General features: G+C 37.8%; 1 protein-coding gene across 1 annotated transcript in view; it reads right to left on the bottom strand.

Annotated features, from left to right (window-relative positions):
* NUBPL (nucleotide binding protein-like) overlaps positions 1 to 14,561 on the bottom strand; it is a 90,830-nt gene that overhangs the window by 33,501 nt on the left and 42,768 nt on the right. The window contains exon 9 of the mRNA XM_009887005.1: positions 533 to 630. Coding sequence (XP_009885307.1) covers positions 533 to 630 — 98 coding nt within the window. The remainder of the gene's footprint in view (positions 1 to 532; positions 631 to 14,561) is intronic.

Here is a 14,561-nt window from a genome sequence, read left to right as displayed (position 1 = left end):
ATGAGATTAGAGGGCAGCATGCATAGCTCAAGATTGATTTGTTGAAGTTTAAATCCCCTACAAAAAGTCAAATTCCTAGCATGAGAGGAGAAAGAATGCATTAGTGTATTACGGTGCTGCATAGTTTATCTGAATAAATGCTGTGCGTTAACAGCATCATCAGCTTCTAATTAAAAGGCAATCATGAAGACAAACTATTTTATTGTATTAGCTTTACTATGCAGTAGGTACAGACAAAGAAAATATTTTCTACTACTAACCTTACCAGTTTTTGGCATGACTGCCTTTCCTTCCGGACTACTGCTATACTTGACTTCTCAATCTTTTTGAAACTTAGCTCAGAAGAAGGTAACATAATCACAACACTAACATGTTAAAAATCACTGATAGTGTTTTTCATCACCACACTACTGACAGAACAGTTTTTTAGTGTGTTAGAAAGACAATTAAAAGAATTTCTGACTAGCATTTTAAAATAAGATTTTTCTAAAGCCAACAAACTTCAAATTTCTGAAACAGTCAAGCAATACACATACCTGCAATTGGAATGTTCTGCGAGACTGACAGCTGTACATCTCCTGTCCCAGGTGGCATGTCAATTACTAAATAGTCCAGCTGACCCCAGTCAACCTAGAAGATGACAAAAAAAAAATGTACATTGGAGGTCTGAAGTCTTTTTATTTAAGGCACTTTGTGTTTTATTGCACTCCTTGTTTCCTGCATGCAAAACAAGTGAACCAAGGACACCTCAAAAGTATGATACTGAGATGCCCTTTTAGTCACACTTTCAGTATAGGACCAAGACATTACTTTTCTAAGAGATCCAATCTTTGTGAGCATAATTCTTGTTGAATCTTTCCCCCCCAAAAAAGTAGCAACAACTTAATTTAGGACTTTTACTTGGCAGCTGCTTAATCATAGGTTAGAAGCAAATGTTAGGTAAAATTCAGGCTAAAATTCTGGGGTTTGTGCAATAAACACAGCTTAGGAATTGTTTCCACTAATTTAAAACCAATTTTGCTTGCTTCTTATCACTTCTTTGATACTACATATAAATCTTTAGTAATTTTTTTCTGGTTTGTTGTTGCATAGTTAGAACTATCAGTACTGATTTTTTTCTAGGAAAAAAAGCTGTTGGTAGAAAAAAAAACAAACACAAACAAACAACAAAACCCAACAGATTTGTTAAATGAAAATCACCAGGTATAATTATACAAACTTACAACGTACATAAGACATCACTCAATAAAAAAGTTTACTGGTTACTAAGCATGAAATGAGAGTGACCATTAAAGACATTAGGTTCAAATATGAGAATGCTGTGATTATTTACGTTCTTTACCAGGACAGATTTCCAGGAGAGCCAAATAACTCTCTCTAGACCACTGTGTACTGCAATAAACGTTCTCTTCGTGAGAACAAAAATGGTCCTAGGCCTACTCTATATAATGTAAAGCCAAGCTACACTTTTCCTAAATGTTTCCCAACGGTTAAAGTAAGCTTCAGGAGATCCTCAATTCAACCCTGACATAAAGCAGGGTAGTACCAGTGCATTCTTACCAGCCAGCAGTAATGATATAAGGTCTTTTGTCTCTGCAGTACAGAAGCTTTAGAAATCGTAACCACATTAAAAATAAAGACCCACAAATATCTCCCCCTCATTTTTCTCCCCACACAGCCATAATACAATCATATGCTATGTTTCTGATTCATACAACAGATATAAGACACAACAGCATATGAGATGCTTTAATACTGGAAAATGCCAAACAAGAATAGGATTTTACTTTCTCTTCTATTTTACACATTCCCTCAGTGACATTTTAACAGCAAAAACAATTGACATTTTGCCAGTCCCCCAGTTATTGTCCTGGACTGTTCGACACTGTCAGGGGAACACTCATGAATTTTCATTCAGTTCTTGTATGGATGATGAACTTCTGGGAAAGCACAAGTGATGTGAAATCCAGACCACTAACCCAACGTAGCACTCCAGTGAGAAATGGAATTTTTCAAGGCAGACTGATGAAGATGGAAGATTTCAGAGCACTTAGGGGAGAAGGGGGGTGGGGAAGGTTAGCTGCAAATTCTAACTTTAGACATCTAAATTAGAGACTCTCAGGCACACCTCCCTTTCCTCATTTTCTATCCAAAGGTGGCACGAGCACTAAATGGTTCCTAAGATGGTCTAGCTAAACAGGAAATGCCACTTATGTAGCATGTAGCCACAGCAAACACTGCACTTCACTGTATCACGTTTAATATTGATCTGTATTATCTATAATATCTGTTTATTTTATAGTATCTACATTTTCTCAACACAAATGGCATATACCTAGCAGATTTCTAAAAGTAATTAGCATTCATAATAATATTGAGACTACATAACCCCAAAGAAAAATTACATGTATGTGCAAAAATGTATGTACTGAAACATAAGCATGGGGTAGAGAAGCCAGTTTATTTTAAAAAAAAATCTGGGTTTTAATTTGTTTTTCTTAACCTTACTTTTTTATAAAGCAAGACAAATGCCAGAACCGGTGAATTACTTTGCTCACCTGAAGGCATGAACTTTAAATTTCTGTTTCTTAATTAAAAATTAACCATTATAAAGGTGCCAAATTGAAATTATATAGATGTTAAAAAGTAGCAGTAGTTTACATGATTAAAGTCAAGTTCTGTAAAGATTCACAACTAAACACATATATCCTCTATAAATAGTTAAGTGCATAAATTTCAACAAGCAAAACCAAATCTTTCATAATAATCACAACCATTTTGAAATGCTAAGGTATAGAGGGTTTTAATAAAATTAACAAAAAAAAATTTTAATTTTTAACTCAAAATACATTTTTCCCCCAGTGTCTTCATGAAGGCCGACCCTGGCATCTTTTGTTAAGTCCAAATTTAGAAGTCCAGTAATCATATTTTCCTTACTTAAATACTTCTACAGAAACTATGAATAAACTGGTTTTTTTTGCTTTCTGCCTTGCAGCAACATGCATTCCTAAAACACATCTATGAGTGGCATAGCACTACTATCATTCTGACACATTTTCCAATCACTTTGATCACGTTGTCTGACAAAAACACTTGGTTCTTGAAAAAACTTGGAAATTGAGTGGCTTTCAGCCCTTTTATCCAGGAGCTCAACTTCAAGTCCTTTTAGGTACTCATGGAGTAGTGAAAAACAATCCAACCCCCGCCCTTATCAGGGGTAACTGGAATAAAAAAATAAATGCACTGGGTTTTTTCCCATAGATAAAAGCTGTCTAGCTTTGCATATGCTTGCTGGCCCTAACTTTCAGATAGCTCCTCTTGCGGAACAAGGTGATTTTCTGGGCCTGTCCTATAGCTTTTCTTTTCACTCGTACCAGAGGTTCTGCTCCTCCAAGATCTTCACGCACTAGACCCCTTCATCAAGCTCCATGTGATCCACCTACCTAGCAAGCACTACAGTCCCCCAAAGAAAACATCCAGACCTATTCTACTACTATTTGGAACACTAATAAAGAAGACGTCGAAGGCCAGTGCTCAAACCCTTTCCTACGTGGTCAGTTTTGTGGGGAAGCACAAAGCAGTTGCTACTCTTCTAAGGAGTGGTAGCCGCCTTGATAAAAACATCTCCATGAAGAACCTTTAAAGTAAAAGAACACTTTAATAAATAGCTTACTGCTTCAAAAACACACAAAACAATTGCTGCTTCAGAAGTTACTTTCAAAATTTACGACGCATAGTAGAACAGGAGAAAGGGTACAGAAATCGGAGGGCACCAGAGATTTCTGCCTCAAGCTTCCTTAGTAAGTGACCCCATAACAACAAAAAGAACTTTCAACATGCACTTTCTAGATTGGCCTACAAGTAATGATTTTTATTAAAGTTATAAACCTCTGAAAACAGAAGGTAATAATGGAATCTTAAGCACATGGTGAATCTCACGGTAAATCTCATTGCTAGGCAACAGGAAAAATACTCTGTTAACACATAGTGCAATTAGATTATAATGCTTTACTTAATTTACCTAATTTATGGCACTGAAACCATCTTATTTCATATATTTTCTTCAAATTCACGGATTGAAAAAAAAAAAAGAAATGAGCTGTCTTTATCAAATGAATTGTACCTCATTATAATACTTATAAATCTGAGCACGGAAAAATGGAGAAGATACACCATCCCAGCAGCAGTGGAGAGTATGTGTTGTTGCTGTGCAGAGTAGAACAGAAGACAGGCTTTTGTCACACCAGTTCAGAAAGACAACAGTGAAGATGTCTAGGTGCGTGAGTGTTGAATGTATGTGAGAACTACCCTCCACACACCTCTCTGAGTTACGCCACTGCTGTGGCACTGAACTGGTAGAAGTCAGATGGCAAACCAGACTGGAAAACTGCTCCTCATTAAAACTAACCTTAGGTTTTATTTTGAATTTTGGATGTAGTCAAATAGTTATCCTTACAATTCTATTCTCTTCCTTTTCATCTGTAATTCAGGGTGAGAATGGAGAGCTACACCACAGTGACATTGCTATAATTGCTGAAAAGAACTGAGCTGGTGTTTTTGCCTAGTAGTGAACAGTGTCCTCTAGACATACGGACTTGCTCAGGCTTAGGTTGGGGAACTCTGCACCTCATCCCATTTCTCTCTGTAGACTTCCTCTTATTCTCTTCTGTTCTGCAGAAGTAGACGACGAACACTGTGGAGTTCAGTTGCTCCTCCATTACCCTCCCACAAGCAGTATGACAGTCTTTATTAAACAAATTATTGAAGGTAATTTGGAAGGTGTAACAGTTTGTTATAGAAGTGTACACGTTATTTTCTGGGAGAAAATATGCCAGGTCTGTTATTAAATTTCAGCAAAGGAGGAAAAAAGGGAGGAGAGACATTTTCAATTAAATTTAGAATTGGAACATATAATCAGAAGAGTGGCTTTCTGAAATCTACTATCCCCATTCATTCAACATTATTGAAATGGGACGTATAATCAGGCTGTGATATAAAACATTAATTTGAATGCAAATCGTGTTTATATGCAACAATTTACCAAATCAGGACCACTAGCCCTCATGTTCTCAATCAGTTCCGAGAAGTGCGTCTGTATGCAAATGCGGTTGCATACAAGTAAATGAGCTCAGATTAACAGCACATTACAGTAAACAAGTTCCCTTTGCAAGCAATAAGCGGACAGCGGTTACAAAAGCCTGCCTTGTAGCATCTGAAATCTGTCAGCACCTTTGCATGTACAGAAGTGTTAATATCTTTGCCCCTCTAATACATACAGTGTGTAAAACATTTCAAACCATAGAAATGTAATTGCACTTTCCTTAAGTATAGCATTCATCTTTTTTTAAACAGGTTTAACTTGACATTTATTGTTAAGCAATGTAATTAAGTGCCATGCGCTTCTGTGTATTTTCCCTTGCTCAGAAACACCATGAATGCTTCTATGTAAATTACTTTAATCAATCACTCTGTTTATGTGACGATTCATAATCAAAATACCAGATACGCATTTTGAGTAAGGGTTCCAAAGAGCAAGTTAAACCCAAGGTAGAGCAGAGAGATACAGATAGCATTTCTGCTGCGGAACGGAGCCTGAGCATCCTCTGTGCATGAGGCAGAAATGAGAGAACATTAGCGCAGAAGAGGGATTGCTGCTTGTGGTTTTGAAATAATCCTGGTGTTTGGTAAATAACAGAAGATATTATTTATTTGTTCTTATTAAGAGGAATACATGCAGAGTTTCAATCAAGCAGCACTGCAGGTGCAGACTTGGCAGCAGCCAGCCAAGCTCTGAACATCAGTATCAGAAAAGTACTAAGAGGTAGACTGCAGGCATCTTAGGGTCTATTCCTACCTGATCCCCCTTCTTCCTAACTACGTTGTTGTATATAGAGATGATTTAATACAAGCAAACAGCTGAACAAAATAAAGGTAAGAAATTCTATTGTTAAAATAATATGTATATGTATATAACTGTTCACATATATTTACATCTGTCAGTGTAAGATAAAACAAATATTTACAAAGATTTCCCTGAAAAATTACTTAAAGGTTCTGCTTAAACATACACAGACATCGAGAACAAGTTAGTAGTTTCACGATGTAAAAAGACCACACAATTTAGGAATAGTATAATGAAACGTGGCATTTTAATTAAAAAGATATTTTTATTTATTCTGACAAATATTTGATAAAGGAAGGAGACATTCCCCAGACATAATCTTTAGTGCTTGTGGAAACATCCTCTCTGGTACTGAAATAACTACTTATAACATAGCAGAATATTCCGTAGTGCTTAATACAACTCGATACTTTCTGAACAAAGATGACTGCCCTTTTGACTTGTCTTCTGATGCCTAACCAATCTCGAAGACTTTCAATCTAACATCATGAAAAACAGATGCACTGCAATGGTTCAAATTCCCTCTAAAGATTTCTGAGCAGCCCCTTCTGCCAAGTTCAGAGAGAATTTGGGGTGACACTAAGAACAGTTTGCTACAAAGATTTCCATAAAGAGAAGGAAATTCTCCTATTCTTTCTCAATAGACTAAGAGTAACTTTTAGAAGTAAGCGTCTAGGCCAGAAGCCAGAGTCCTGTCCAATTCAACCACCAAGAGAAACTGGCCGCCGCCTCCTCCTCCCTGATGGCTTTTAATAATGTTAAGAACTGAAGACAAATGCAGTAGCCTGAAGTTTCTGTCACCTTCACCTATATAACCTACAAAACTAAACAACTCCCAGAGGACTACAATAAAGAGGTTATTCTCCACGGGACATTCCAGGAGACTGAGGGAAGGCCCTCAACACTGGGCTCCTACTCAACTTCAGAAAGGCCAGTCAACGCCATATCAGCCTGAAAGGGAGATGGCACACAGCTGTGGGGGAGCCCGGCACGGCCGCGAGAGTGCGGGGACGGTCTCTGGGGGCGTCTGAAAAGGAACACTTTTGTGCATGCCCACCACAACTGATGGAGACTGTATCAGCACTACTACCTATGAAAGAGACTTCCACTAGGTTTGAGTTGTTACCACAAAGAGCACACATGAGCTGCGATTCCCATTTCTCGGGGGCTCAAAGCACTTGTTCTCTAAAAGACGACACTTTGAGAAGCAAACTTTTATTATGTAGTCAGTCTCAAGGTTGATCATTGATCCGCTGCTCTCTACCCCTGACCCACAAACAGCCTGCACTACACAATTTGCAGAAACTTTTCTTCAGAAATACATCTTTTTTCCTGTTCTATGATACAGAACTGTCTGTAGTTCAGCTGCCGAATAATGATGACGGGAAAAGAAATATGGAACTAGGTGAGCCATATATCCTACGCCACTTAGTAATAAAATTAAGCACAAAACTAAAGTAATATAAATGTAAACAAATCAGAAGAAAGTAGGCTAGTATCACACCATTTAAATAAATTAAACATCAGGTTGATGCAGGTACATTAAGCACATCATCTAAACCAGAAATTCTCTCTGAGCTCTCCCTACTAATACACAGAGGCATCAGCATTGTTTAGCTACCAAATGCAAAGCCAACAACACATTTTTAAGGCACTATTATCAGGACCCAATTTAAGCTCATATAATTTATATATGCTGTCTGATTCAGATTTTACCTACAATAACAACAGAAGGAAATACGACAAATGTTGGCAACAAATATCAAAAGGGAGAAGCTTATGAAGCCCACCCCCATACGTATTTTAGCCAGTATTTCTGTAATGATGTTTAAAGCTCATATATAGTTTAAGACTGAATGCTTAAGCTGTGCAATGGAAAGCAACATCCCTAATTCTCTTCACAAATCATTTAACTTCTTTAAACTTCAGCTCATATTCTGATACATTGAGAAAATTAATACATTCCTTATTGGGGTACCAACAGACTAATCTAGGCATCATTTCATGCGCATCATTGAGACATTGATTTTAAATCAGTGCTTAAACTAAAAATCATTAAAAAGGTCAGAAAATTCTGTTTCTTAAGTACAATGTATAATGCTCTTCTTACAGACTTTTACAGAGGACACTCTAAGGCTTTCAGAAAAAGGATTACAGAAGAAAATAACATGATAAATGTTATTTTTCAAGTCACTTAAGATGCTGCTAAAGAAAACCCTCCAATATTACCATAAACTGTGCAATATAAAAACTGGAATAGAATCAATTAGATGCAGACCACTGAACTGTGGCCAAAAGACAGTAAATCTCAATATGGGACTGTTTTTTTCGTCTGGTGAGATGTTATCAGATCTCAAGAGTAAGTAGCCTTGAGGTAAAAGATTAATTTTCAATAATGAAATGTTTGGTTTTGTTTTTTTAATAACCTGTTTTTCACAAATATGGACAAAATGCCATCCTCCAAACTTTCTGTACTTAAAATTCAAAAGCATATCCTCCCCAGTCACTGAATTCAAAACAGTCTATCCTTGCTAATGAAACCTGCATTGCAGAGTCTGCTTGAATTACCTTGGAGCACAACAATCAATACACCCAACAAGAAACTAGGAGTCACAACAAGGCTGCACAAAATACAGAACCTTTCAATCCCACAGAAAGAATCAGGAAGATGAGAGAGTGTGAAAAGAGAGCGTGAGAACACATGCGAGAGCAAGCAGAGCAGATCACTGACTTGCTGGGATTCTTCACCGTGCGACTGTGACGTTGGTATACATTCTCTGTTAAAAGAACCGTCTTTAGGTCAGAAAGGAGTAAGAACTGCATATAGGTTGTCCTTATGAAGGGTGGAACACAGTGCATTAAAGACACAAGCAAGATGTAAAAATAAAAATAAATACAACTTAAAAATTGTACATATATTGCAGTTGCACACATAACATTCCCACAATTTAAAGATGTGCTGAAGGTCTTGTTCCTAGAGTAGCAAGAGCATTTACTATAAATTAGACAACAGATAATCTGTGAAAGCATCGCATATAGATTGCCAAAATAATTGCTGTGCTCACAGAATTATGCTTTTGCATTCATCAGTGCCCTCTGTTATGTATCTGAAACAATAAATTAAAAGTGTTACTTGTATTCTAAACCTAATTAAAATAATTGCTGAAGTGCTGATACCATGCATTTCAGGGACATTCAGTGACTACTGCCAAGGAAGGGACAGTCTTCACATTTTTATTTGCTTCCTAGATTTTTATTTAGTTTCAATTCTTGCTTCGTGTTTTTTTTATACAGGAAAAAAAAACTTGTTTACATCTGGCAGAAAAAGTACTTAAAATGGGCACCCGCTTTAGTTGCATAATAGAAGAGCTGTATTCCAAAGGCATCATTCTGCTGGGAAAACATATTCCTTCTTTTAAAAGATACTGTTGATGGAGCAAAACACCATAAGAGGAGAAACACCCATTGCAGCTTCATAAAGAGCATAGAAAAGTGGGGTTTTTTCTTTGTTAGGGAGGGGAACAAAAAAAAATGCACAGACACTAATCTCCGGTACCTTAAGCGCAATTACTTTACGTTTGTGTCAATCACTTGGTATGTGAGAAACAATCACTTTCTTCAAAGAACACTGGTACAAAAACTGCTGCTATTCTTAGATATCTGCAGTTATTTTCTGGGAGCAAAAGAGAGATGGGAGGATGGTGTGAGTGAAGGATCAGTTTGTCAGCTTCTAACAGTCAGAATGCAAGTTGAATTATTAAAAAAACCTCTGTGCAATTAGTTTAACATCTATGAATTGAATATTAAATTTAAAAAGCTGTTTATATAGTTATATTCATAGTTTATTTACAAAGTAAAATTAGCGTGTAATGCTAAACAATGTATCAATGTTTAGGGGTGGGGAGGTTCCACTTCTGTTTTGATCAAAAAGACAAAAAAGAAATGTTGAAAACCGACAAAAAAATGCCCAAAAGAGCAGCTTTGGTGAGCTCCACCTACACATTCAGACGCAACCCTAAAAATTCTCCTAAAGATCTTGATCACTCGGGACAGGAAATACCAAAATCTCCATTGAGCACCAAGTTTGAACCAGAAGCCCATTTGGAATCCATGAATTAACACACACATTTGTGAGAAAGAAGCAAGACTTGCAGGCCCAATCTAGCAGCCCCACTCTAAATTTGCCTGCCAGTGATAACACCGAATCCAGCACAAAGCTCAGCACTCATGGCCATTAAAAAAAAACAAACCCACAAACAACAAAACCACAAAAAACCCCAAAGCCTATGGTTCAGCATTTATAATTACAACTGTTTAATATCATAATTAGACATATGAGAGAACCTACCCATGAATTGGAAGATGTAGTTTCAATTTCTCAGGCAGATGGCATTTACCTGGCCCACTGTACAACCAAGAATGCAAAAGTCATAGAACAACCAGAATCCTATATAAAGCCAGTAGCTGAGGTATTAACCTGGAAAGCTGAGACTTCGGATTAACTAAATTTCCTGCATAGCACTGGTTGCACTCCCCCTTCACACGTCTAGTCCTGGCCCCAGGAATCTTGCAGATTTGGCTGTAGAGCAGAAAGTTTTGACTGCTGTATGTGATTGCAGGGCACTCTCCTGGGAAGTGGAAAATATAAGCTTAAATGCTAAACTGAGAAAGTAACTGAACTCAGAGCTCCCACGTCCTGGCTGAATGGTTATGGAAACTTCCCAGGCTGTTATTATGAACAGAGAATAAGCCTGTCAAGTTAAACCAAAAGAAAGGTCTTGGCACCTAACAGAATATATTCGATTTTGGCTCTAAATCTGAGCTCTGCAGAGCTGTGCGATACAGGCTACAATCAGAAGCCAAAATCCAAGACAGAGACAGAAAGTGAGATACATCCCACAGGCCTTTCCCAATAGCCCTCTTGCTCAACATCTTCGGTACTGTTCATTTCCAGCCAGTGAACCTACCAACTTGGAATTACACCATTAATTTCCACTTATTCCACACCAAGCTCTAAACTTGAGCACTCTAAGATACTGCACCTATTCTGATAAGGCACTGCCAAAGAGCCAGAAGGTAACCCCAGGAGGGCAAAGTAACCTCCCAGTACCACTGGGAATGCGAAGTGATGTATTCCCACCACCTCAGGTATGCAGTGGCTCCAGGCCAGGCTTTGGTTTAACTTTCCACCTATTCAGCACTGCAACATTCAGCACAGCAACACCCATGTCCCTTTTTTGCATCTAACCTACAGCAGCTAGAAAGAAAGAATAGACTCCTTTACTAGAAATAGGAAAAAGCTGAAGAGTGGCATTATTTTTTGAGAAGTCTCACAGAAATAATTGCAGCTTCATTTAGAAGATAAAACAAATAGTGCCTTCTCTTTTCCGGTTCTTCTACCACCGGTATTCCTGTTTAGCAAACACCTCAGAACACGCTTAAATCACCACCTTTTTCCAAGAATGAAGCTGGATGCCATTTAAGCACAAAGCTCTGAACTTTGTTGCAGAGAAACCTTAAACCTCAAAACAGCTTCCTTTAAAAGCTCAAGGGGGGAAAGAAGAAAAAGGAAAAAAAAAAAAGCTAAAAGAAAGCAAAAAAAAAAAAAAATCATTTCTAGCCCCAGCGCAGCCATGTTGAGACACCACGAGCTCTCTGCTATTTCTGCCTGTCCAGTCAACAAGCCCAGCAAAACAGCTGCATGTTTTGCGTTCGGTTTGTTTTATGCAAAGGAGGGCGAACACATGCATACCTGTGTAATCTGTGCCAGAGATGAGAGCACTGGAAGCAGAGCAAAGAAAATACTCTCATAGCCTGTTCCCACAGCAGCGGTAGCTGCACAGTCATAACCATGACAGCTGAGGAACCAGGCCAACAAATGTTTGCTGTAAATACGTTCTCACTATGTTGTTAGGCTTTTTTTTTTCCTTTATCCTCGGAGACAGTTATAATACATTTACTGCAAACGCTTCCAGTTCAGCAGTAAGTTGTTGGCTCATGTTTTTGTTTTCTTCTGACTTCCCCAATGCTCCTTTCTATGATTGTCAATTCCTTTCAAAGACCATAATCCCTTTTCATATTAGCTGCTAACGCAAGCCAATAAAGCTACGGGGATCCGTATAGATCCTGCTTCCTTCATTAAGACAAGAAAGGCAACAGAACAGGTTTTGTAGCTTCAGCCGGAAACAAAAAGAACGAACGAAGCCCGTATGTGTTCAATCATATCCGTCCCAAAACATACAAGAGCACTGGAGTCAAAGGGATATATTGCACTTGGGTGACGGCAGGAATACCCTTCCCGCCGGAGGGAGTTAACCTGGGGGCCAGAGGGGTGGAAAGACGGAGCCTCCTGTGCTTTCGGCTGCAGTACGTCCCTGAATCTATGTTTAGCTTCTAATCTCCAGGAAGTACAATCATTTCCCTTAAATATGTACATACTGATTGGGACTGGTTAAGGCAGCTCTCTCTGGACAGACGGGACCTTCCAAGGTGATTATTAGCATTTGAGCAAATTAGTGATGATTATACAAATTCTTGTAACAGGCTTTTCTAAACATCAACATCACAACTAAAGCACGGCGTAGAAATTACTGTCAAGTTTTCCATTGATTTCAGTAGGCTCTGGATGAGAAATTAGTTTATACATCCTTCAGTCTTAGCAAAATAAATGCAACAAAATATCAGTATAAACATTTTTTAAAACAAATCCTTTTATAAGGCATGAGCGGGTCATCTGTTTATCTCGCCCTTGACATAGTTCCCTTAATTTCAGCGATAAAATGAGTCATGCCAAGTGACCTTACTTGCTTTAAATGAAAGCTTATTAGAGATTTAAGAAGAAAATCTCACAAGCATTCAGAGTTATTGTTTACTGTCTGCCAGCTGGTGATGCAGTCTTAGTACCATATGAAAGTGCAGTCTCAGCACTGCAAAGTTTAGCTACTATTTATTATTGAGTGTTGTTCCCCGTTTCAAAATGTCTCAACAGCAGATCGTGACATTTCTAAACAGAATAAAGACATAATATCAATGATCTTATGTGCAGGGATGAAATGCCTGGATCTTTTCATTTTTGTACATTGGATCACAAAAAAAAAAAAAAAAAGAACAGCATCCCAGCTCTCTAAAGATGCAACTGCTCTTACTGTTCACTGTACAGTGATACCTCAACTTTCTTTTTTTTTTTTTTTTCCCCAAACTGTTAAGTAGTAGACTAACAATCTCTATGCCCACCTCAGGCTAAGATAACTCAAAACAGAAAAACAGAAGAGGTATTTTTGTAATTGCTGAAGTGGTGGCAAATTTTTCACTGTAGTGACACCTGGTGAGACTACTGTATTTTAGAATTATGCACTGCAAAGTATAAACACATCCTTGTAGTTTATAAGCACAGCTTTGTTTAGTTTTATGAAACGTAAATATCTGCCTCAATTCCTCAATTACTTGCAGACTAGATAAATACATGAATATTGTGAAACACAAGTCAATTTTGAAATTAACAAAAATTCTCAATTGGAAGATGCTGCCCAAACACAAAATACAGAAAGAGGAAAAGAATATTAATCTGCATTTAGCATATACAGTTTAGGTACTGTATTCTACTGATAAACAGATGAGTGTGCACAGACTCTTAAATGTGTATTAAAAGGCAAGAAGACAATAAAAGTTTGGAAAACAGTACTAACAGCTATTCATGTTTCTGACCATCTTTGCAACAATTTTCCCATTGTAGCATCTCACTGTTTTTCCCATCTTGAAAATTTACTGCCGTAATGCAAGTTAAATGCCTTCAATGGTAATTCTCTTGATGGAGTGCCCTTCCTAAGCCAAAGTGTTAAAAATAAAATCCACACCCAAAAAAAAAAAATCTTCTGGCTTCACTGCAGTGCTTTTTCTTCACTTGCTCTTTACATTTACAATAAGAATAATTTTCATCACTGACTCACTATTACTATTCTGGGGACCCTTTCAATCCATTCAAAATATAGCTGCAAAAAACAAAAAAAAAATCAGAGCCATCAACTTGTTATTGTCTTCTTCCTCCTGACCCAGTATGTGTCATTCTCTGCTAAATCCCCTTTCACTGCTCCCTCTCATCTACCAATATACTAATTTCATACTGATGAGACAGTTTTTTGCCCACACTAATAATAACTTCATCTTTGAGCAAGCCCTCCATGACATTTACCATGTAGAGTAATGAAACACAGCAAAATTGGAACTTTATGCCCATCTGCTCAGGCCATGGGTCTGAAGGATAAGAAGTTTTTGCTACCCTTAAAATCCAAGGCTTGCACCTGTTCTCCTAAGACAGTGCCAAAGAGTATGAAGGTAAATCCAGGAGGAGTACGTAACCCCTCAGAATGAGAAGTGATGTATTCCCACCATACGCAGTGGCTCGAGCCCAGACTTTAGTTTGACTTTCCATTCCTGCAGGCAGGGCACTTCCATCTCAAGCACTGCAATGTTCAGCACAGAAATACCCAGGTCCCTTTTTGCATCTAGCCTACAGCAGCTAGAAAGAAAAAAGAGTCCTTTATTAGTGGGAAAGAATAGAAGTTGCACTAAAGTGTCTACTGTAGTCCGTATTTTGAAATTTTTCATGTAAATAAGTACCACCAGTATTCCTGTTTAGCAAACACTTAAAAATGAGCTAGTC

Source organism: Charadrius vociferus, unplaced genomic scaffold (genome assembly GCF_000708025.1).
Source record: "Charadrius vociferus isolate BGI_N301 unplaced genomic scaffold, ASM70802v2 scaffold14, whole genome shotgun sequence".
Taxonomy (NCBI): domain Eukaryota; kingdom Metazoa; phylum Chordata; class Aves; order Charadriiformes; family Charadriidae; genus Charadrius; species Charadrius vociferus.
This window is presented reverse-complemented; position numbering and strand designations above follow the sequence as displayed.